The sequence below is a fragment of the Neomonachus schauinslandi genome, chromosome 15 (assembly GCF_002201575.2).
Source record: "Neomonachus schauinslandi chromosome 15, ASM220157v2, whole genome shotgun sequence".
NCBI lineage: Eukaryota > Metazoa > Chordata > Mammalia > Carnivora > Phocidae > Neomonachus > Neomonachus schauinslandi.
In genome coordinates this window covers 28,267,962-28,292,337 of record NC_058417.1, presented here as the reverse complement: position 1 = coordinate 28,292,337, position 24,376 = coordinate 28,267,962, and the positions used below count along the sequence as shown (strand labels likewise).

General features: G+C 49.2%; 1 protein-coding gene across 3 annotated transcripts in view; it reads left to right on the top strand.

The window, feature by feature from the left end:
- Positions 1 to 24,376, top strand: part of MSI2 (musashi RNA binding protein 2) — a 382,163-nt gene that overhangs the window by 239,964 nt on the left and 117,823 nt on the right. For all 3 annotated transcript variants that reach the window (XM_021704471.2, XM_021704472.2, XM_044921800.1), the window contains exon 7: positions 3,709 to 3,757. In XM_021704471.2, the coding sequence (XP_021560146.1) occupies positions 3,709 to 3,757 (49 nt within the window). The remainder of the gene's footprint in view (positions 1 to 3,708; positions 3,758 to 24,376) is intronic.

The window sequence follows — 24,376 nt, the reverse complement described above, 5'->3', positions numbered from 1 at the left end:
TTTCCTCTCTAGCTATTTCTCAGATGTTTTATTTTGTAAAGTGTTAATAGAATTTTTCTTTCGCCCTGACATTTTATCTATTCAGGAGGTCTCTGCGAGTCCCATTGTGCGAGTGGACTGTGGAGGAAGGAGCTCTATTCTTTACGACAATGGTTGCCCTAAAAAACATACACAGAACCTCCCCGTCGCTCCCCAGGGTGGAGCGAATGTTGGGAGGGTAGCGGCAGAAAATATCCAAACTTTGGAAAGGAAAGAGGGAGCCAATTACACCCTGTTGAGGGGTGGGGGTGGGGAGGCATTGAAAATACTTTTTTTTTTTTTTTAATTAAAAATATTTATTTCCTAAGGGGATCTGAGTTTCAGTACCAAAACATGGCCAACACAGAAGGGAGGCTGTTTTCCTTACTGTTAGGCATTTTTAGCTCCAAATAAGCACTTGGCAAACGTCTTGGAAAATGTGGAGATGGGTGTGAAACAGATGTCACGTTTACCTGCGCGACACCCACCCACCCGCACCGCAGGCGTTGGAATTCTTATCGAGGCCCTGGGGTCTGAGTCTGTAGTACCATATGCTCGAGTGTGACTGCTCTGTGTGCAAACAAACCAGTTGATCTTCTGGTGGTTTTGCTTGAGTGGTGCACCGAGGCAGACGGCTGTGGTGTGTGTGGCCTCTGCAGGTGCCCGGGGGGGACTGTCGAGCCTGCCTGGCTGCAGAGGGGTCTGGTGAAGGCACCCCTTCTCCACCCTGGTACCCGGCCGAGAGAGAGGAGCTCCCTGCTGGCAAAGCAGTCACCGTGCAAGGCCATTTTCCTCCCAGTGACTGACTTTAGAAATGGGGACCAGAAGGGGAAGGCCCCAGGAGCCTGTTTGTTCAGACTCAGTTGCTTAGCAACCAAGGGGGCCCTGACTCTGGAAGGGATTTTTAAGCTAGGGCAGTCCCTTCGAGGTTTGCGAGGTTTGTGTCTGGCTTGCCTACCCCCTCTTCCATTCTTACCTTGACTTTTCTTTTCCCCCTGTTCTATTTGATAGCATCTAGAAAAATAGATTTGATTTGTCTGGAGGCAGCGTTTTAAACCTGGTTTTATTGCTTTGCCCAGTGTCTTCCCCTCCATCAGAGACTGTAGTCTGGAAGGAGTAAAGAATGAATAGCCTATGATTCCCTTTCTCAGCTGGCTTAGCGCAGGCCCCCAAACTCATTTGTGAGCCTTTGAGCTCCAATGAACAGTGCTCAGTCCCTCCCAATCACACACACACACACACACACACACACACACACACACACACACTGAAATTGCTCCAAGCTCAGAGCCCTTTGGCTAGCGGCTCTGTCCAGGACCGCATGGGTTGAGTTGTAGTTTTACTGCCAATCTCGGGCACAAAATGAATGAAGAGACCAGGCTGCTCACCTGGACAAACTGAGTACCCTCCCCAGGTGAGTAGCTGATCGGCTAGGACAATACCTGCACTATAGATGGGTATTTTGGTGTTCTGTTGAAGAATAAAGAATTGGATCGTAAGTACAAGGAGTGGAATTCAAAGCCAAATCTGGTTCAGTGAGGGTGACTTTCTTGAGATCTGCATGGAAATTGAGTGTGGATCCTGAAATCTTATCGCTAGAAATATCCAAAAGGGTTGCAGGATGCCTAGAAAGACTGAGGGAGGAAGAGGAAGAGAGACAGAGGATAAGTTGGTGCTTTCTACTCTTTGATCTGTTTGTAAAGGTCCTAATATGAATGTATTAGTTTGCTGGGGCAGCCATAACCAAGTACCACAGACTGGATGGTCAAACAACAAAAATTTATTTGCTCACTCTTGTGGACGCTGGGAGTCCAAGATCGGCAGGGTTGGTTTCTTCTGAACCCTCTCTCCTTGGTTTGCAGACAGCCACCTTCTCCCTATGTCCTCACGTGGTCTTCCCTTTGTGCCTGACCAGATCCAGATTCCCTCTGTGTATAAGGACCCCAGTCAGTACTGGATCAGGGCCCACTCTAATGACCTCATTTTAACTCAATAACCTCTTTAAAGACCCTATCTCCAAATACAATCACATTCTCAGATACTGGGGGTTAAGATTCCAACATCCAAGTTTGGAGGGGGGCACAGTTCAGCCCAGAGCAATCAAGGCATTAAATTTCCATTGTGTATAACTGGAAAAAGTTTAAATATCCACAGAAGGATAACTGAGTAAGCAATGGTTTCTCACTCTGTGAAGTATTATGCTGCAGTCAAGATAGAATTCACAATAGCTCACACCCATTAGGATAACTACTATAAAAAAAAAATTCCAGAAAATAACAAATGTTGGCCAGGATGTGGAAAAATTGGAACCTTTGTGCACTCTTGGTGGGAATGTAAAATGGTACAGCCACTGTGGAAAACAGGATGGCAGTTCCTCCAAAAATTAAAAGGAAAGTTACCATATGACCCAGCAATTTCATTTCTGGGTGTATACACCAAAAAAAATGAAAACAGGGACACAAGGAGATATGTGTACATTCGTGTTTATTCACAATAGCTAAAACCGAGTATCCGTCGATGGATCAATGAATAAGCAAAATGTGGTATATACGTGCAGTGGAGTATGGATGAATCTTGAGGACATTATGATAAACGGAATAAGCCAGTCACAAAAAGACAAATACTGTGTGAGTCTACTTATATGAAATACCATAGTCCCCCCTTATTCATGGCTTCGGTTACCTGCGGGCAACCGTGGTCCTAATGCAGGTGATCCTCTTTCTGATGGATTATCAGATGATCTGTAGCAGCCGAAGGCTGTGTCACTTGCCCACGTCATTCACCTCATTTCCTCTCATCATGTAGGCATCTTATCATCTCTCTTTGTCAGTAACTTTACAATGAGATATTTTGAGAGAGAAAGACCACATTCACATAACTTGTATTATAGTATATTGTTGTAATTGTTCTACTTTATTATTTGTTACTAGTGCTAAATCTTCAACCGTGCCTAATGTATAAATTAAACTTTATCGTAGGTATGTATGTCCAAGAAGAAACATGGTATTTACTGGGTTGAGTACTATCCGAAGTTTCAGGCAACCACTGGGGGCCTTGGGATGTCTGCCCCGGAGATGGGGGGACCTCAGTCACAGTCATAAAGACAGCAGATAGGATAGTGGTTGCCAGGGGCTGGGGAGACGAAGGGGATGGGTGGGGTTATTACTTGATGGGGTAGAGTGTCAGTTTTATGAGATTAAAAGAGTTCCAGACATGGATGGGTGGGGATTGTGGTTCAACATTATGAATGTACTCCGTACCACTGAACTCTACACTTAAGAACGGTGAAGATGGAAATTTTTGTGTTATGTGTATTTTACCATAATAAAAAAATTGGGAAGAAAACCGGATAATATTCACGACGTACTCATCTGGGAATTATTTGCAATATTGTAATATTATGTAAAAAAAGAACAAGGGGAAAATTCCATTACCGTATGATTTAAACTATATTAAAATAGGTATACAGTGTATGTTTCCTAAAGCGAAATACATCAGATGTTAACTGTGGTTGTTCTGGGCAGGAAGATGGAAAGACTGATTTTTCTTTCTAATTTTTTGTGTTTTCAAATAAATTTTAATGAGCACCTGTGACTTTGAGGGTGGAAACCACCCTCCCCCAGCAGCATATAGCGTTTCGTATGTTTTGTCAAAATTCCTAAAGCAGACTCCCTTCTGTTTGTTTTGCAGGTGGAGGACGCAATGCTGATGTTTGATAAGACGACCAACAGGCACAGAGGTAAGATACCCAGCCGAAAAAGCTTGCCCCTTCTGTTAGTTGCCCAGCTGTTGAACATCTGTATTCATGAGGGCCACCACAGCACAAAGAGTCCAGATCCTGGACAGTTAAAAATCAGCCACACCCAACTCGTGTTCTGATATCCCTTTCTGATCCTGGCTTTCTTCGTCTTTGCTAGACCTGAGCACTAAGGGATCCAAGTGAAAATTATTCATAGCAATTACTCAGCTGAGCTTTCAATTTGCATTGAAGGAGGTGGTTTAGAAGTACACTGTCAGTCTGACAAGTCAGAAAAGAAAAAAATACCCTCTTGTAGGTTTATTCGACGTGTACGGGGATTGCAGACGTGGCAGCGCCCGTTTGCACGTCTGGAATGTTCAGAGGGCTCCGCACTTACTCATTTTTTCTCCTGTGTTCTTCCTGTCCTATCCGTGTTTTAGAAAATAGGTCTCAACTTGGGGGTCTGTGAACCCCTGAAATGACACAAACTGTTTGATGTTTGCGTTTTCTTGGGAGATGTTCCTAGCTTTGAACAGATTGTCAGAGGGGTTTCTGACCTCCATACCTCCCCTCCCCAAGAAAGGAACACGTTGAAATTATTGCTTTAAGCAAAAAATTGGACGAATCTAGAAAATCCTCCCAGAGGAAGTAGAGTCCAAGGTTATGGCTTGGCGTTCCATCTCCTGTTCTCCGGAAGCTCCTGGTTTCTGGGGCTCCTATGAATGGGGCACTAAGGAGCCACGATTCGGAAGGGAGGTGGCAGGAAGCAGCATTCTTGAGAGGAGCCAGAGGGAGCGGTGTTTCCTTGCCACTTGGATTGCATTTAGATGTTTCTTGTGTTGTTTACATTCTTACTGTCACCTGTGATTAGAAGCACTGCCTGTATGCCTCTCCTGTTGGGAGCAGGCAGCCTGAGTGAAAGGGAGGACGAGGGTCGGGGGGGGGGGGCAGGGGGGGAGGGGCTGTCCTGAGTGTGCCTGGCAGTCCGGCTTCCCGGGTGTCCATCCACAGCATCCTCAGAGGGGAGGGTGGAAAACTGGAGCATCGATGTTGGGATATGTTGGGATATGTTGGGATATGTTGGGAAGGGATGGGGAGAGGGGTGGAGGGTAAGGAGTAGGGGAAGGAGAGGGAAGAAAAGAAGAGCTTAGGGGTGTGGAATGATTGCTTTGTCCTCTGCGTTGCTCAGCATCCTGAGAGCCGAGAGCGGGAGGGGAACAGGGCGCGGAGAGGGGCAGTTCGTGATTATTCTCTGCCATCATCCTTACAGGGTGTGTGTGGGGGGGTGTCCGAGCACTGCTTTCCTGTGCATAATCTGATCTGATCTTCACAGCAGCCCTGTGACTTCGGGAGAATCACTTAACTTGTTTATCTTGTTGGTCTCAGTTTATTCATCTGTGAAATGGGGATAAAGGAGTACTTCCCTATAGGGTTATTTGGAGAGTCTAGTGCCGCACATATCAATGGTGCCTAGTTTAGCTCTTATCATTATTGTTTTCACTGTCATCATCTGAGGTGACCGAAGCTCAGAGGGGGTAAGGGACACACCCCAGGTCAGAGCAGGGGCTCATCCCTAGGACTGCTGATTTCAAATTCTGCTCCTTCTCTGTGGTCTTCACATGGGGACGGGCTTGTTAAGAAGAGCGTTCTCATCCATTTGTTTTCAGGGTGGGCGAGGCCCATCTGAGTGTGGCATTGGTGTTCCGTGCTAGAATTCATGCTCCTGGAAGAGTCCTGAGTGGCTTCTAGGCAGTGTAGCCTTATCACTCTTTTTTTGAATATCCACCAATAAAGGGATTTCTGATCTGCTCCAGATCAGGCCCTGTATTGGAGGGGATGAAAAATCATCTCGTGCAGGCCTCACAGCCCTGCCTAGAAGGAGGCGTGTCATCTGGGGGGCCTGAGAGAGCCCGTGACTTTCCGTGTCACGTTATTCAACTAGTAACAGACACAGGCAGGTTCACACTGAGGGCGTTGGGCCCTCCGGGCATAGCCCCAGAGGGGGGGCCAGGGAAGGTTCTCCCTGATTTCTAACCCAAAGGCTTCCTGCTATGGGTGGTGCCTCTTCCCTTCCCTTTCTCCAGGGCGCTGGGTGTGGTGCTGGGCAGCATCCTTCTGTGACTCCTCTGGTGAGGTGGAGGGAGGTCCCTTTGACGGCCCTGAGCTCAGAGTGGTTCCAAGGATGGCACTGCTCGCTCGCCCGAGTCAGGACTTCTGGGGGGCACTGGCAGGAAGGAGGCCGGGCACAGCCCCGGGTGCATGCCCAAGCACCCTCCTGCCCTGCCAGAGGGTAAGATTCCTGTCCCGGATGTAGGACTTGAATAATTCGTGGAGCCCGAACAAGGGGAAAAATGGGGCCTCTTAGTAAAAAATCGTTAAGAATTTCAAGGTGACAGCAGAGCATTGAACTCAGAGTGGAGCCCTTCTGAGCGTGGGGCCAGGGCTGCCGTGCAGGCCGCCCACCCGCCGAGCTGGCCTGAGTGGGTGTAGCCCGGGGGGTGTGGGGAGAGAAGGCAGGAGGGAAAGTGTGCCAGGAAGTTTCAACAAGGAGGCCCTGACGTCCTCCTTCCCCTTCCCTCCTGTACAGAAACCTGCTCCCTGGTGTTCTTTCTGTGTAGGTGGGAGCTTTGCCCCCCCCCCCCCCCCCCTTTTCCAGCCCCCCTGAATAGCTGAGAGTTTCTCTTTGAACTGGGTGCTAATGCTGGGGTAATGCTTAAGTGGTTCAGAGCATTTAGGAGGGGAAAGAATTTAAAAAAAAAAAAAAAGACCATGTCACCACAGAAGCACATATCGTCCATATGGAACAGTGGGTCCCCCATCCCTGGCCTGATGGAATGTGCATTTGGAATCAGGTGATAAGCACAAGAAAAGAAAATCCTCCCGGCAGCCACCTTGCCCCAACCTTACCTTCACCTCCTCAAGCTTCCCGTTTCCCATTATCTTATCAAGAAGAAAGTGCTGCAGTAGCAGAAGTTCAAGACACCTCTCGGGCTGGCAGAACCACCAGCTTTCTTCTTAAAGAGGTGCACACCGTTAACCCCGTGTGCCGCCACGGTGCTTGCCCAGCACCCACGCACCTAACTCCCAGCACAACCCCATCAGGCAGCCTAGCTCCGGGCCTTATGAAAACCACCTGTGTGCCCTTGGAGCTGGGACAGCTGTCATCCGGGAACACTGCACGGTTGGGCCTGGGATTCGGGGAGTCGTGTCCGCGGGGCTCACGGGACCACTCCGACTTCTCTAGCCACCGTGAGCCAGAGGTCAGGGCTGAGCATCCACTCCTCGCCCCACAGTGGCTACGCCCTGCCCCTGGCCCCCCGTCAGTCCCATAGGGACAGCGTGGCCCTCAGTTACATCTGTTCCCAGAAACGACAGCCTGTATTTCTTTCCCTCTTACATCTGTACTTGGACCTCACTCACGCCCTGGGAAAGAATCCAGGGGAACAGGAGACAATGAGCCCTTCCAGGATATATGTCCTCCCCCGTGGAAGCAAGAAGAAGGTCATTCAGAATGGGACCCACACAGAGGTGTGGAGTCTTCCCCCACTCTCCGCTTAGAGCAGACCTCTAAGCTCCTGCTGTCCCCTTGATACCTGACTGGGGCACATTTCCTAACCTCTCTGACACCTCAGGTTCGTTCTCTGCAAAATGGGGGAGCTGGGGTTGATGAGCTCCAGGACCTGAAGTATGTTTCTGGCTTTTAGCCTTTTAACTGAGAGAGTGTCCAAGATTAAGTCCTTTTTCATTTTTATTTTTTTAGATAGGAGAGGGAGGTGAGGGGTTGTCTTTGGGTCCCCTGAGATGAAGATGAGCACACAGGGGTGCCCTCAGGGGGCAGCGGGCAGAGGGAGAAGCTGATCTGTGAGGCCCTGGGAATTCTGAAGCTAGGGCTGGCCCCAGCGGGGTGAAAGGGCTGACCTTACACCTGATGTTGATCTGTCACAGGATGCGGCCCACCCTGGGAAGCACCTGTGACCTTGGACTTGCCCTGAGGACATCCTGGAGGGAACAGACAGCTGGGGGCCATCTTCCAAGAGCACTCCCAGCAGATCCTGAAGGGGGGGATCTGGGGATCTGTGGTTGGTACAGTGGATTCTGTGTTACCCAGGCCATGTTAACATTCTTGGTAGAAACAGCCAGTGCTTCCTGAGCAGTTCTATACCCCGTGCTTAGCACAGCGCCTACACGTACTGTTGAATCTTTATGAAGGTCAGAGGTGAACCCAGCTGCCCAGAATCCCTAGTTGGATGTAAACCCAGCCTGTTTGACCCAGAGCCCTTGTTCTCAGCTGCTCTGCAAGCACACTTGCAAGGCAGTGGTTTAAAGCAGGGGATTTGGTGATTTTAACTCTTGAGCACCTCCTTGTTATTGGTGCTTCTCCGCCTACCCTTCTTGCTGGACTATGATGCACCTCCATTTGAGATGGAGAAACCGAGGCATGTAGAGATTTGGATGGCCACTTAGCAGGTTCCTGCAGCCAGGTAGGAGCTGAGCGGCTGATAAAAGCTGGGGCCTTCCACGAGATTCTTTGTGCCCAAGGGGAGAGAAAGAAGGTGTCTTTCCAATTTTCTCAGAGTCATTTCATTTGCTCTCTAAAAGCTGTTAGAGGTGGTCTGAAAAATATTGGGCTGATCATCAAAGGATTTAATCACTGGGGGAAAGTTTGTTGCTTTATCCTTGCAAAACTCAGATAAGATCTTAAATTCAGCATTAGGTATCGATCCCAGAGTGGGGCTGGTGAGGAGGGGCTGGAGGGAAGACACTACAAAGTGCTGTCCTTTCCAGTTCACCCTTTGGGAGGCAGAGGGCTGAGGGGTGAGCCGGAGAGAGGGAGGGAGGGTGGCATGGTTTGGATCTGTCCCCACTGTCCCTGCATCGGCCCTGCTTGAGAAGGTGGAGGAACGTGGGGATGGGGGTTGCTGAAATATATCTCATGTTCACCTCCTCGTCAGAGAAGGGAGCCCCCACCGCGAGTGTCATTCCAGGGGAGGCTCAGCTGTCCCTCTCTCTGACCTCAGGCCTCCAGATTCATGAGCCTCGCACTGCCGGTCCCTCCACATCTGGCCCATCAGGGGAGAGCTGGGTGGCTGGGGGCCCAGTGGAGAATGAGTCAAGCCTGATGAAGGTCAGCTGGAGAGGGAATTCGTGCAGAGGAGAGACTCGGAGACGGGCCTTCTTACCTCCCGTGGCTTCCATTCCCCAGCAGGCCTGTTTACTCCAGAACGTTGCCAGAGGCAAAGGGACGGAGACCGGGAGAGGACGATAAAGCTCAGTGTTTTGGAGGACTCCTCTCACTACTGTTAAGGGTCATTTGTTAAGTGCAATGCTGATGGCTTTGGAGAGAGCCAGGGGTTCTGGGACAGTCATTGGCTCCGCAACCGGCCCCTCTGCTGAACTGACCGCAGCCCGGGTGGTTTCGTGACCCTCCGAGAGCACCGTCACCAGCAGGCCCCCTACGCGGAGGGCCCTCTGCCAGGGTGACTGTGCCCTCCCAGGAGCCACAGGGCTGGAAGGGCACCTGTTGGGCCCGTGTGGCCAGAGGGAGGAGCTTTCCGCAGGCTCACCTCCACGAGGTGGGGCTGACGGAGCTCTGCTTCTCCCTCGAAGCTTGCCCGGCGTCTCGGTCCCAAAAAGCAGTTGGCTGAAGTTGAAGGTCTCTGTAATTTGCGTAATCAGTTTATTTATTAAAACGGTGCCAGTAAGAGGTCACTGAAACTGTGATAGAAGATAATGCTTTTCTAAGGAGGAAAAAGAGCCCTTAATGTCCTGACTACCTGCCAGCCAGTCACTTTTGAAATTGACCTCTGAAGTCCAGACTGACTGTTTTATGTATGCTAGACATGATTCAGGATTGCCCTGTAATTATTTGTTCATCGGGGCCTTCTCACCAGAGCTGGGGGTGGGGGGTGCACGGGGTGCGGAATGTAAAAGGAGTTTCACAAAGGTGTAAACTAAATGAAAAATGAAAAGGCGTTGCTTGCTTCGTAGGTGTGGGATGTCAAAGATAATGTATGTGTGTGTTTTTCCTAATGGGAGTCTAGCATTCTGACCTTACCTGGGAAAGAAGGTTGGAACTCTCCAGCCCATAGCTGGGACTTTGTGGGATGGAGGAAGAAGTCCCTCTGGGTGGGAGAGGGTTGTTGGACGGGGTAGGAAGGGCGGCAGGGATTCCTGGAGTCACGGCTGGTGAGGACACTTGGTGATGTGGCTCAAGGGCCTCTGTGCCTACACTGGAGTCCAGCTGCTGCAGTCATGCCTTTGCATGGTCCCCACCTCTCAAATCTGCCTCTCGTCCCCTGTGCACGCTGCCGATGGCATTGGGCACCCATCGTGTGCCACCCCAAGTCTGAGATGTATCAAGGGGTTTGTTAGAGACCATAAAGCAATAGCTTGATCATCATTAGTACTGATCCCAATTCTGCATCTGCAGCCGGTCTTTTAATAGGGCCATGAATGCCATCCAAGGGTCTTGGCTACACAGAACTTTCAGTCCAGTCTGTAGGATGATGGGATGATGTGGCCACCAAGCATGGCACTTGGGCTCTTTAATGAAGTAAAGGGTCTCGATCGGGTCAGGTGATAATCTTCTCTTCCCACAATGGACCATATTAGTGTGGGACAACTGCTTAGGAAAGTTACTGATAAACCAGGACTCTAGGAGAGAGTGTCCAGAATGGGGTAGCAACTCAGTATGATTGTCTCCTCCTGTCCACCCCAGGTAGAAGGGATGTGGGGAGTGGGGCGAGGGCAACCGCTGTGGTTGTGATGTGGATGTTAATTGCTGCCTTTGGGTACTTGGAGAGACTCTGTTGGAAAACAGTTACGTGCATTCTCGAAGTTGGGCACGCTTTAGTTAGAATGTGGAAGAACTGCCAAATCCTACGGTGGTATAAATGGATCTCCACGTACCCCTCCACTAGATGCTCGAAACCCAGGGTGCTGGGCTCCTAACTGGGCTCATTCTAAAGCCAGGCTGTGTAAGGGGGGGGGTGAGCAGGCTTCTATGTACCCACCATGAAGGGTGCAACCCAGAGTCTTCACTCCCTTGTAGGGCCTTGCCCCGGGGCTGTGCCACTTTATTAACTCCCCACCCCACCCCCAGCCAATAGCACGTTTCCCTCAAGGCCTGACCTGTCATCTGAGCCATCTCAGGACCTCCTCCAGTCTAGCAGGGATGTGCAGCAATGGAGGGTGGAAGGGGGGGGGAGCGGGGTACAGAGCTGCAGCCCCCACCCTGAGCCATCTTTCAGAGACCAGCCCCTGGAGCTGTCTGCACATTTATTTTCTCCTTAAACAAACACCATTAGCCTTCCCGAGAAATTGGTGCAAACATGACCTCACAAATAACCAATTAAAAGGGCAAGGTTGAAGGGGAATGCGCATTTGAAAACATGCAGAGGAGGCCATTAAAGATTCCCGTAGATACCCCAGCCCTGGCAACATCGATCTGAGACCTTAATTTTATTTCTGACAGGAAAGCAAGGAGAGTGCTTTAATTTTTTTTTCCCCCAGAGCTAACTAAGTTCCGGAAGCGCCCATTCCGGTGCTGTCTCTTGAGATATTAATCAACACAGTAGCTTGGTTTCTGTTCACCTGCTTTTCTTTGTAGACGCGGAGGAGTACAAAGCCCTTGACTCCCTAGCAACGGGGCTGGGGGGACGGGGTGCCCAACGCCAGAGGGAGCCTGTGTCGCCGGGGGGATCTGGCACCCTGGATGCACTGCATTTTCTGGAGCTGGAGTATAAATCTGAAACTTCTTTCCTTTGGAATAAAAGCCCTGGCACGAAAAGGGTGGTGAGCTAATAGGTCTTCCTGCCTCCCTCCTGGCTGAGGCCCACGGAAGCAGAAAGGGAGTGGGCCCAGGGTCAGCAACTTCATTGACCCAGAAATGGTTTTTTGTGGAGAGGGACAATGAGGCTTTTGTTGGGCCCTGTTCCCATAGAGGCCCGGGCTCAGACTCTCACGACATGTTGGAAGATCTCCGTGAGGGCAGGGTGTGGAGGCCTTCAGCGTGGCGACTTGATTAAAAGCACCCTCCTTCTTAGCACCACAGCGCTGCTAGGGGCCCGGGAACCAGAAGCCGGGGTGGCTGCCTCCGTGGGGACTCGAGGTTCCCAGCTCTGGACTTGAGCTTCTGTTCGGAGCCTCGCGGAGCAGAGGCTGTGCGCTAGGCCATCTGCATCTTTGTGTGGGCACGGTGTATTTCTAGACCCGGAGTTTTGCAGGCCATCCCAGCTTCCCACAGGTGTGATCTTGGGCAAGTTACCGAAAAGCTTTGAGCCCCGTTTGGCTCCCTGGTGGGGCTAACGCACTCACTCCATACGAGTTATTAAGTGCCCACCATGAGCGGGCCTCGTTTCTTGCCTTTCCTCCTTAAGGAAGACCATTGGTTTAACTTTTTGAGGCAAATAGACTACAGTCTGTGTTTGAATTTTAAGACCCTAATCTTTAAAACAATCTTCCCCTCCCCTTCCCCCACAAAACATACCCTTGCGTGTGCATAGACTTTCTGAAAGGATCCCCACAGAACTGGTCACAAAGCGTTAGAACGGCATAGTGGGTAAGAGCAAATGCTCTAGAGTCAGGCAGCTGGTGTTTGAATCCGAGCTCTGCGACATAATAGCTGTGTGACCTTGGGCAAGTTACTTACCCTCTCTGTGAGTCAGACTCCTCATTTGTAAAATAGGAATGATGACCTGGGGTTAGCCTGAGTCTTACATCAATTAATTAGTGTAAGGGACTTGGAGCAGTCTCTGGCCACAGTGAGCACCTGAGTATGTTTTATGCACAGGCCTATATATTCACGGATGCAAATGTACATAAATAAAAAGCAGCCTTCGCTTCTGGGGAAGAGGATTAAGTGCTCAGAGGTACAAAGATAAGGAAAAACATTTTATTGTATACTTATTTACCTTTTGAATTTTTGTTCCATGTGCATTTATTACCTGTTCAAACATTTACTTTTTTAGTGTAAGCTTTTAAAATTCATTCTAATTTGAATTGCAAATGCAGTGATACAACAACATGAGAGAGAGTTTTCAAAAGAAAAAAATTCACCTCATCCCAGCTCCCTAACATGGTAACTGTTGTCACTTCTACCTTGTTCCTGACATTTGCGTACATGTTCTAAAACTTGGTTGTAATGATGGGGCTGGTACAACGTGCAGTATCTCATGCTTGGTTGAATGAGGTGTGGGCCCTGGCTCATCGGAGTTTTCTCTCTTGCCAGGGAGATGGGCCAGGTTAATCCAGAACAACAACATTTGATTAAATGCAGCCAAGGATCTTTTTACCTCTGACTTGCCTTTTTCTTTCCATAAACAGAGAGTCAGATAGATAGATGAAGATTTTCTTAGTAGTTTCTGCTCCTCCCAGACAATGTGCTATTAATAGAATAGCCAGCCTGGTCCCCGTCTGCAAAGAAACATGGTTTGCTTGAGTTTATCGCAGACCTGAGGGGAGAGAGGTCAAATGGGAGACCCTCCATTCCAGAAGTTCAGAGTGCTTTTTATTTCTTAAGGATTTTATTTATTTGAGAGAGAGAGAGAGAGAAAGCAAGCACAAGCGAGGGAGAGGGGCAGTGGGAGATGGAGAAGCAGACTCCCCACTGAGCAAGGAGCCTGACATGGGGTTCGATCCCAGGACCCTGGAATCATGACCTAAGCCGAAGGCAGATGCTTAACCAACGGAGCCACCTAGGCACCCCTCAAAGTGCTTTTTAGTTAAAGAAAAAAGTTAAAAGCATTTTCCTAACCAAGTTATGATTAATAAACATGTGGGAATCTTACATAATATGGCAAATACAGAATCCCCCTTGTCTCCCTGTTGCTTATAGCTTAAAAGGCCCAGCAAGTACCTAGGAAATGAAGGTGGTGAGGTGTCTGGGCCACGTGGCAAAGGGGTGAGAGCTTCGGTCTCAAGTCACGCTGTTGGGTTCCCAAATCTCAGCACTACCACCAGTCAGCTGTGTGACCTTGGGCACGTTAGTAAGCTTCTCTGACCCTCAGTTTTCTCATCTGTTAAATGGGTACTGTTATTAACTCACAGACTAGTGAGGTGTGAGTGAGGTAATTCATCTGTGTGAAACATCTGATGCTTAGGAGACCATCTGTAAATGTTAGCGTTATTAGTCTAACGGCTCCTGTTATTTTGCTGTGACTACTGTTACTGTTGTTTGGGGAAGAAAGACCAAGTCTCGCTGATTAGAGAAAATGTTAACACTCCAGAGTGCTGCGTGCAGATCCCATCAGGTTTGCCAAGATGGGAGAATATTGTGGGTTGAATTGTGTACCCCCCTCCCCAAAGGGGGAGTCTCAACCCCTCTAGTTCAGAATGTGACCTTACTTGGAAATAGAGTCTTTGCAAAGGTAATCAAGATGAGGCCATTCTGGGTCAGGTTCATCCCATATGACTGGAATCCTTCTAAGAGGGAAGACACGTGAAGACAGACACACAGGGGAGAGTGTCATGGGACCACGAGGGCAGGACTGGGGATGATGCAGCCGTCAGCCCAGGATTGCCGGCAACACCACAAGCTAAGGGCTCAGGACAGATTTTCTCCTGGAGCCTTCAGGAGAATGCGGCCCCACCAACATCTTGATGTCAGGCTTCTAGCTTCCAGAACTGTGAGACACTCAACTTTGTTGTTTTCAGCACCCCCAGTTTGTGGCACGCTGTTACAGCCGCCCTGGGGAGCGCACACAGGGCAGAGCCCCGCTTTCTGCGGGACAGGTGCCCCTGCTCCAGGGCCGCCGTGGCCATGGGCGTCCCCGTCACGTCATGCTGTTCCCTCGGCAAAGCTACGTGCGGGAGAAATCTGAGAACACGGCCCCCAAATCCTGACATCATTCATGGCTTGCCCAGGTCGAATTTCGTCAAAGACCGTGAAATTGACCTTTGGGTGTTTACATGTGTTTTTCAGTAGAAACACTCGAAGAATTCTGAGATTTCATTTTTAATCTAGTCATCTTCAGAGCTCGGTCATTTCTTTGGAAGCCAAAGAATACGCTTCAGAGTTGTGGATACGCCAGTTACACTGGGGAGTTGTCAGGACCCCCAGCTCTCAAGAATGCAAACCACCCATTAGATGGGTGTTTCCAACTTGGTTCATTCAGTTCGGCTGCCTAGGGAAATAAGAGAAAAGAGAGAAGGAAGTCGGTAGAGCTTGGGTGAGACAACACACACTCTACCCTCCTTACATACCTGCTCCAAATTCCACCCTGGGAAAAAATAAAAACGAACACAGCGAGACAACGCTGAACTTCAGAACCTGCCAGACTTCTTGATTTCTCTATGTTGTCCCAGAAACCCTTCCAGGCAGGAACGTTTGCCAAATGCAATCCTAGAATGAGTTTCTGAGCTAAATTATTGCCATTGAGGGTCAAGACGCCAATACCTACAGGTCCCCAGTCACAGGACGCAAGTGGGCACTGCAATAATGAATAGTCTGGGCACCCACGTGGATGTGCTTCTCTTAACCCTCAGGTTTCGTTGGCAAGCCTGGCAGGACATAAAGTAACAGCCGTGATTTTACAGTGATCAGAGTTGGTCGCCTTTGAGCACTCCCTACAAATTCCAAATTTCTTCCTCAACTTGCCCCGTCTTGCTGTCAGGAAATAATCGGAAGCACATCCTTCTGTCTGAATGTTTCCCGTGCCGGTGCCTGTGTTCCGGCAGCCGAGGCAAAGCCGGCGCCTCTGCACCAGATCCGCAAAGGACGCAATGCTGACATCCGATTTATTATCTCAGAGGCTGGGCCGGTTCGTGGATGATTCATGACTCCCGCTCTCCACTGCCGCTGGGGGTGACATCATCCATTCTGGGCCCAGAATAGACACAGAAGCAACAGTGGCCCCTGTTTTGTGTGTCTCTCACCAGCCCTGGGCTCCCTCCTGCCTCACACCCAGCTGCTGTGCGTTCCCCGGTTGGGAACGGCGGTGGATCCAGGGAGCCTGTTGGAAACGTCACTTTAGGAGAAGGCCCTCAGTGGGTTTCGATGCCCTTCTAGTCTGCGTAGTCAAGAAGGGGACTTCCCCCAAAGTTCACCTCGTCCACTCATGTTCCTTTAGTTGGAACTTAGATTCTTCTCATAATCCCAAGAGTCGCTTAACTCTCTGCGGCTAACTTTGGCTTCCTCACTTACAGACAGGGTTGGCTGGGAAGACCGGGGTGACTTACGGCATCCCACAGCCCAGCTTTAAGAGGCCCATATGATGAATGATGACTCTCACGTCCGAGGTTTCAGACCGTATCCGCGGCTTTCAACCCTGGTTGCAGATTAGAATCACCTGGGGAGTTTGAAAACGGACCGATGCCTGGGGCCCACCCCAGATCAATTAAGTGAGACTGCAGGCTGGAGCCCCGGCGTGGAGGCGTTTCAGCGCTCCCCCAGCTAAAGCTAGTGTGCAGTCAGGGCCGGGAACCCCGGGGTCAGACGCTCTCCAAGGGCCTTCCAGCTTTAAAGTTCACTAAGGCAGGGCTGCTGACCAGGTCTTTGATCCGGACCCATGTCTAGGCCGTGGGGTGGAGGGCCGTCCTTGGTGCGTAAGCCCTGGGAGGGAGGCGGTGTCTCCTATAGGTGAGTGGCGCTCGGTGATCCGTGCGAGCAGTGGGAGGTGGGAACAATTACCGTTCCGTTGTGCCAGTTGTGAATCGAGTTATCGTCCTACCGAAAATACATTGCTGGCTTGCTGTCCCTGGTAGGGTAAGGCCTAAGATGTTGGCGCTGGTCTGCAGAGGCTTTGCTGCCCGGCCCTTTTCTCCTGTCCAGCTTCACCCGATACCGTGCTCTCTGCAGCCATGCCAGCCTCGTGCGCATTGCCTTAACAGGGCCACCCTCACAGGCTGTTCCTCGGGGGGCCAGGAACAGTCTGTCTTCCACTCCTGGCCAGTTCTTACTCACTTTTCAGGAGGAGTCTTAAATATCCTTTCCTCAGGGAGATCTTCCCCAAACCCCCAGACTGGGTCAGCTCCATCGGTCCCCTGGGATCCCAGTTCCTTGTCCTTTTCCTTCATTGCACTTCTCAGTTCTTAGTGATTGTGTTACTTATTTGATTCTTATCTGTGTCTTCCCCATCTCCTTCCCTTATATCCCCAGTATTTGGCAAATGGTATGAATATATAGGACAAGAGGGTGGGTGGGAAAAGGGCAGGCCCTCCCCACTGTGGTCTCTGTTCTTCGTTGCTTGAAAATAGAGGTTCATCTCCACTTTCTCTGCTCTGTGCCTTCCCTCTCACAACTGGAGACCTACGCTCACAAAAAAAGAGGTGCGGTGGTCTTGCCTGGAGGAGAGTGTAAGAGCTGCAGGTGTTTTCGGGAGAGGGCTTGGTAAAGGCTGAACCTGAAGATGGTTCGGGAACACTGCTGTTTCTTCCAGAGCCTAACGGAGGAACAATTATTCAGCAAACTAACGGCGGGTGGAGGGGTGTATTTCTTAAAAGGGAAAAAAAAAATGGCTTTGGTGGGGTTGCAGTTGCCTTTTACAGGTGACCTGGAAGAAAGACTGAAAATACTGGTTCAATTAAAAAAAAAAGTCCTGCATTCCTTCTCCTAACCTATGATGCCTGGTGCAGCCTCGTGGGCCAAGGGTAGGTGTACTTCAGCCAGGGGTCCGTACCAGGATTTAAAACACTTACGTGCTTCACTCTCAAAGGCCAGGTAGAAAGGTGTGTACTTAGAGATTTCTGAATTTCCTCCCCACTTCCCAAATCACTAGGCTTGGCATCTTAGTCTTCTTTTAATTAAGTTGATTCATTTGCCCTGGGAAGATTTCCTGATTCAGCTAGTATATTTATGTATAAACTACTCTGGAAACACCTGGCAATTTTTCTGAGTGACAATAAGGAAACATTGCCTGAAAATTATAGTTTAATTTGCTCCCTCCCCCATGCTGTCTTACCTTTTTAAAAAACGGGTAAGATTTATAAAAGGAGCTTTGTATTTTGCCCATAGTACTGATCCTGTTTTACAACAGAAATGTGTATCCACAATACCTAATAATTTCCCTTCATGTATTTTTAGAACCGTAGCTTTTAATGGACAATGGAATCATTCCTTGGCAGATGGGAACTCACCAAATTGCATGTTCTTATTTATTGTGAATTTTCAGGTAGGCCTCCGAAGAGATTGGTAAATTTATACTAAAAAGTTAGAATTAAAAAAAAGGTTAGAATAAATGTCTTCATGACTATTTTTAGGAGTTGCCATTCTAAGGGTGTATAGGAACTTTGTGTGTGTTGTGGGGCCAGGGGTGGGAGATGGTGCGTAGCTGAATGAGATGTGGCCCTTTGTTTTAAAAATGCTGGAATCAAAGATGTTACAAAGGATCAAAATAGGAAAGTAGGTGCCCGTATGTATTTTTACTTTATTTTAGGTTTGCGGTTCCTTTATGATGGGATTAATAAAATCCCTTGCTAAAACAAAGACTCATGCCTTGGTCTGGTCAATTAGCAGTCTTAACTTTTCCTGGGTAGTATAAACGGCTTCCACAAAGTGGCTTGAATCCTAAATTGGCACCTCCTGGGTCCATCCCTTCTCCCCACCCCCCCCAACCCCTTTTATTTTTTGTAAGTTTCTTTAGCAAAATGTGGGGGTAAGAAACCGCAGGTAGCCTAGCAAATCTTGCTGTTGCCTGGTCGGTAGCAGCTGGGTGGGAAGAGGAGAGCAGCTGTGTCTGCCTTATTAGTCATTCCATGAAGAAATTGATTTGATAAATAATAAAGCAGTGATATTAGCAACACATGCTTGCAGGTCAGATGACTTCGATGAAAGCCCCTTAGTTAAGTGTGTGTAATGGTTTGACAATATATATACCTTCTAAAAACCTGTTTTAAAGTGGAAATTGGACTGTTCATGCAATTCTTAGCAGATCTGCCAAGACTGTTACCAAAGGGGCTTGGAAATCTGAAGGGTGATCTCTCTGTTTAATTTGGCCTCTGATCCGCCCCCCCCCCCTCTTTCAGAGGATGTTTAAACTTACTTTGTTTTCCTGTCCTTGCATTTTCATTTTGTTAACTGTTTTGATTTGTAAAATACTATGCCTCACACCACACTCCTTTATGATGATTTACTGTGCTGATTTTTATCTTTCACCCTAAATCCTTGATAAGAGCATTTTAAAAATGAAATTGCTACCTGACAGAAAAATCCTGTCTGGCAGCCAGGGAAGAAGCTGGAGTTGGGGGAGGAAAACGAACTGGGGCTTGGAGGAGGAAGATTTTTCAAGGAACCGTATGGCGCTTCCCCCCCTTCCCCTGAATTCTAGAAGTTGTTTTTTTTAAGATTTTTATATATTTTTGAGAGAGAGCGAGAGAGTGATCATGAGCGGGGCAGGGGCGGAGGGAGAAGCAGACTCCCCACTGAGCAGGGAGCCCGATGCGGGACTCCATCCCAGGACCCTGGGATCATGACCTGAGCTGAAGGCAGACGCCTAACTGACTGAGCCACCCAGGCGCCCTAGAAGTTTGGCTTTTTGTTTTTTGTATTTTTTTTTAATGATGCATTAACACAACTTGCCGATGCCCCTTGCTATTATTGTATGGTGAGCTGTGGGCAGGAAGTGGGTGAAACTCATGCACGTCCTTTGCTGTGGATTGAAACTTGATGAATGGACAGATGGATGACATTTAACTCCCTCCACATTTCTGTCCTGGAGCACGTGGCCTTCTTCACTGCCGACATCCCCACTCCTGTACCCTTTTCCGACTCTAAGGCCGGTCAAAGCAGAATCTCCTCTAGTTGAGAAGCTGACTTGCCTGGAGTAAGTATGTGCTGTAACGGAAACTTTTTGGTTTGTTTGGCTGTGCTCTGTTCTGGAACTCTCCAGTTAGCCACACAAGGCTTTGATGATGGGGGGCATCCATAAATAGAGCTGTCTGAACCAGCGTGTCATTTAAATTCTAATACAGTGACTTAATGAACTCTTGTGTTTAATTCCTGTGACGTGGAGAAGACAGGCATTCTCTGCCCATAATGAAGCTTCTTAACCCATCTCTTTACTGACTGGTACTTTTATTATTATGACGACTGGAGACCGTATTATGCTAGAATAACGGGTTTTCCGAGTGCCTGGCAGAGTAGCGGGTGATGGTGATCTTCTGTAGGAATCACGGTGGTCACTGGCTTATCTGGCAGAGGCCTTATTATATCTGCGTTTTCTGAAGTGCTATGTCTGAAGACCTGGCATTTACTCTCCTAGATTACTGGGGTAGGGGCGGGTGCCGCGGCAGCAGGGACACATAATCCCCACCCCCGCCGAGGGCTCTGGTCATGGAGGTGCAGCTGCCTGGTGCCAAGGCCACAGTCAGCGGGAGGCCCCTGTGTGTTAGCTGGCCATGCCAGAGCCATTATGCCTAATTTATCACCCACCTCCTGAAAATATAATCCGCCACCAAAATGACTGCTTTTGGAAACTGTCTTGTCTCTTTTGAGCTGAGACTGGAGACAACCAGACAAGGTTCGGTGGTGACGAATAAAGAAACATTACTTTCTGAACACAATCTTCTGTTACCAGTCACTTTTCAACAGACATTCAATCAAAATGCTAATCGCAGCGGCAACAAGGGAACGTGGTTATTGTAATACTAATTGATTGGTTGGAGGGTGGGTTTTGTTAAGTGCAGCTTAAGATTTCGGAAATATGATTCTCTTTAATTACAGCGGCACTAATAAAAATGAACAAATGATTTGATGATTTCCTAGGTAATGGCTTAAAACATTTTTTCATTTGAGTTTAAAGTGCGATCCGGTGGAAATGCACCAGAAAAATGGCGCCTGGGTGGGTGGCCTTGCCTTTAGCAGACCCAGGTGCAGAGATTCAAATCTAGAATGCCCTTGGAAAGCTGTGTGGGACCTTCGTAGACGATAGTGATGGGGGCTCTCCCAGCTGCCAGGGGTGGTCAGGCAGTGGGTCGTTCCAGCTTAAAGCCCTTGGTATTTCCAGAGCTATGGTGGGGGCTGAGTTGTACTGATCCAGTCATGTGTTCATTCTGGGTTTCCTCAGATTGGCCAGGGGCAAAGGCGCCCCCCACGGTACCAGCGGAGGTCCATCCTGTGCTGGGGGCTCTGCTGCGTACTGGGGTATCCTCTGTTCCAGGAGCTGTTCAAGTTTTAGCAATACTACAGGAACAAAGCAGGCCTAATCCTAGCTCTCCTTCTTTGCAAGCTCCTCTTCTTTTGGGGAGGAGCATAGATCAATTCAGGTACTGCTAAGTGCTCTGAAGCAAAAATAGGAAAATCCTGGTGAGGGAGCCTAGGGCCTATTTAGGTGGGTAGGTGGCCGTGGCCTCCCCGAGGAGCAGGCATTTGAATTGGGAGGCAGAGGTATTCCAAGGAGAAGGCAACAGTGAGTGCAAAGGCCCTGGGGGTGGGCATGAACGTGGCATGTTTGAAGGACAGAAGGCCATGGCTGAGAGGGAGAGTGGTAGGCAATGATCGAGGGAGGGAGGTAGGGGCTGGACCATGAAGAGTTTGTGAGCCAGGGCAAGGTGGAGGGCAGCTGTTGGAAGGAGGGAAGAAGGGCAGAGGCACAGGACTTCTGCTCTGGAAAGATTCTCCTGGCTCCTGAGTTGAGGAAGGGTGACAGGGCCGCACGTTGGGCAGTAGGAAAGCCAGTGGGAGTTCATTGCAGAAGATGAGAGCTGCCAAGATCTTGGGCTGTAGCAGAGGGGATAGGGAGAGGCAGTTTTTTGGAGATGAGACCCAAGATGTTCTCAGTTGTTGGATGCTGGTTATGAAGAGCTGGCTCAATTAGGGCTGATTATAGGTTCAGGGTGGAGCAGCTGAGGGGATGGTGATTCTGTTCACATTAATATGGGGACCGCTTTGATGGAAGGAACCCATCTCAGTAAGAAAATCAATAGTTATGTTTGCAATTCCTATTGGAATCCATTTGGTGATTTGAATAGATGGATATATAAAAAGTACACCAAAGAAGAGGGCTCTCAAATTAAAGTAATCCACCTAGTCCTTTTTGTATAAACCTCACTAAGGAAGGGATTGTTTCAGGGGAGCCCCGAGTAGATGTTGGTGTGGTAGACAGGGAAACGTGAAGATGCAGTTATTGTTTGGCCCCTCAACACACCAGGCTTTCTAGCTTTAGAAGCCCCTCCCCTACACTTCTCTGTTGGCGAGATTCATCCAGAGGATTTCAGGAAAGATGCTGCATCCAGGAATCCAAGCATCATTGCATCTGTCACCCCAGGAATGAGAGAGCGTGGACGCTCCTCCCCTGAATATGTGACTTGGGGTCTGGGCTCCCTGTGAATGTCCTTGGAAGACAGGCCCTGGGGTTCTAAGCCCTGCCCACTCCCTACTTCTTCCCGCTTCCAGATCTCTCGGATTTCAAAGACTTAGTCCCTAAAGAGGGGCTTGCCTTTTGCGGCCCTGACAATGCGGACCAGAGGTGGGACCCCTCGAGGTGTGGGTACCATTCTGACAAATTGTTTAAAATAAGAAGGCAGGTAGCAGATTGGTGTTACTGGGGTGGGAGTGGGGGCCTAATTGGGGCGGGGAGGCAATGCTAGCCTTCCTTTCAGTTTGTCAAGCTTTCTTTCAAAAGATCTGCCAAAGAAGAAAGGGTAATTAATAGGCTTGAAGTCATTTCCGATGTGTCAGGATTTTTGCCTTGCTTCCAAGTGATAATGTTCGCCGGCTCCGGGTCTCTGGGGAGCCTTCCATCTTATTAACTTGTCTGGAAGAAACAGGGAGTGGGGACAGCTCGGGCCAGTGGGTGACAAGAAATAAAGATTTGTGGTGTGGTGAGCTGTAAACAGTAGGGCCAGATAAGTTTGGGGTGGGGGGGCGGGGAGGGAGGGTGATTGCTCGCAAGCTCCATGGCAGCACCAGGCAGAGGGATATAGCTTCCTGGGTCAGTGATCCTTCACCAGCCTGGAGGCATTATCCAGGGTGACCCTGAGAGAAGAGGTGCTTTTAATGAGTGACCTGGAGGCCCTCAGCAAGTTTGGTGTTTGCCTCTTCACACCTCTTCTCCTTGTTACTTAAACAAAATAATCCAGTACCCTCCCCAGCCCCAGGAGTTCCCTGACCATGCGTAGACCTCAAGCTCTTGATTTAGCCTAGTTGCATGGTACCCCACGGTATCCGCCGATAACATCTGGGTTCAGCGCATGAATAAGGAATCCTGTTTTCCCTTCACTTCTGATTGTCTTCACCACCGTGGCTTTCCTCTTTGGGGTAGCTCTTTGCCCTCCTTTCCCACCTCCCCTTCACCCCTACCCTCAGCTGTGAAACCAGTCACCTTTAAGAATTAAGGCCTAGGTGAATTTCTTTCTTTCTTTCTTTCCTTTCTTTTCTTTCTTTCTTTACTTTTTTTTTTTTGGAAGTAGGCACTGAGCCCAACATGGGGCTTGAACTCGCATCCTGGAGATCAAGAGTCACATGCTCTACTGACCAGATGCCCCTGGGTGAATAGTTTTTGAGGAAATGAGTGAATGATGACAGTCCATTATGAGGCACTGCTGAGGCTTGGTGTATTCCCCTTTACCCCCTGGCCACTCCATTTCCCTGATGGGAGAGGTTCAGTAACTTGACTAAGGTCACACAGCTAGGGTGAGGTGGAGAGTGGGATTTGAAGCCTGGAATCCTGTTACATGGTAGCTCCTTGGTGCACCCTGCTGCATTTGCGTTCAGGAACAAGGCACGTGCAGTTGGCGAAGAGATTATAGCTGATGCTCGAGGCCCTGCTGAGTGGAGAAAGTAGAGTGGGTTGGAGACAGTCCTTTTAGTGGGTCCGTTGAGACTGGCATCAAAGCGTTTAGAAGTTGGTTGATGCCGGGGCCACTTTACTGGCATTGGTCACCCCCCCAATGAGGTGGAAGCTGGCCTGCCTCCCCATACCCCACCTCTGGCCCCAGCTGTCTGAAAACACCATCTTTTCTGAGCCAGTTAGGAGAAACCTCAACAGGATTGAGCATAAACACCATAGACAAGTGCCACTTGTAAGTGTGAGCGGTGCTGGGGAGGGAGCTTTGCAGACTGTTGTCAGAGCTGGGTTGGGGACCTTGGCTGGCAGCTGGGAACAGTAGCTGGCAAGGCCCCACGGCCAGCCTGGACAGGAGAGCGCCCTGGGCAACCTTCAGGATCCACTGGCGGATCTCCGTATTCGCCTGTTTGGGCCTTTTCCTCTTCTCTTTCGTTGCAAAAGTGCTTAAGAAGTAAAAGTTGAGTTAGTATAGGAAACCCGAGGTAAATAATGCCGGCTTCAGCTGTATGCAAGCTGTTCCTCACACACTGTGCTTTTCTTTGTTTAAAATAGCAAGGTTTGGATTTTTTGGGGGGTCATAAGGAAAGAACACGATGTCTCTTATTCTCTACTCCCCCCCACCCCTCTTTTTACCATTTCTCTTCCAAAAGGAATTCTGGAGACAGAATTGAAAGTTAAGCAGAAATCCAAATTCATTCTCTGCCCTTCTTAATTCTTCCTCCTCTTGTTTTCATCTTTCTGTCTGATATATTGGAAGCCTGGCTGGAAAACTTGGGAATTTTTCAGCCTGGGAAGGAGAGGAGACTGGGGACTTCTTTCCCTTTTTTAGGAATGCTCAGGGCTGGATGTGGAAGTTCACACATCCAAGATCACTCACACACACACACACACACACACA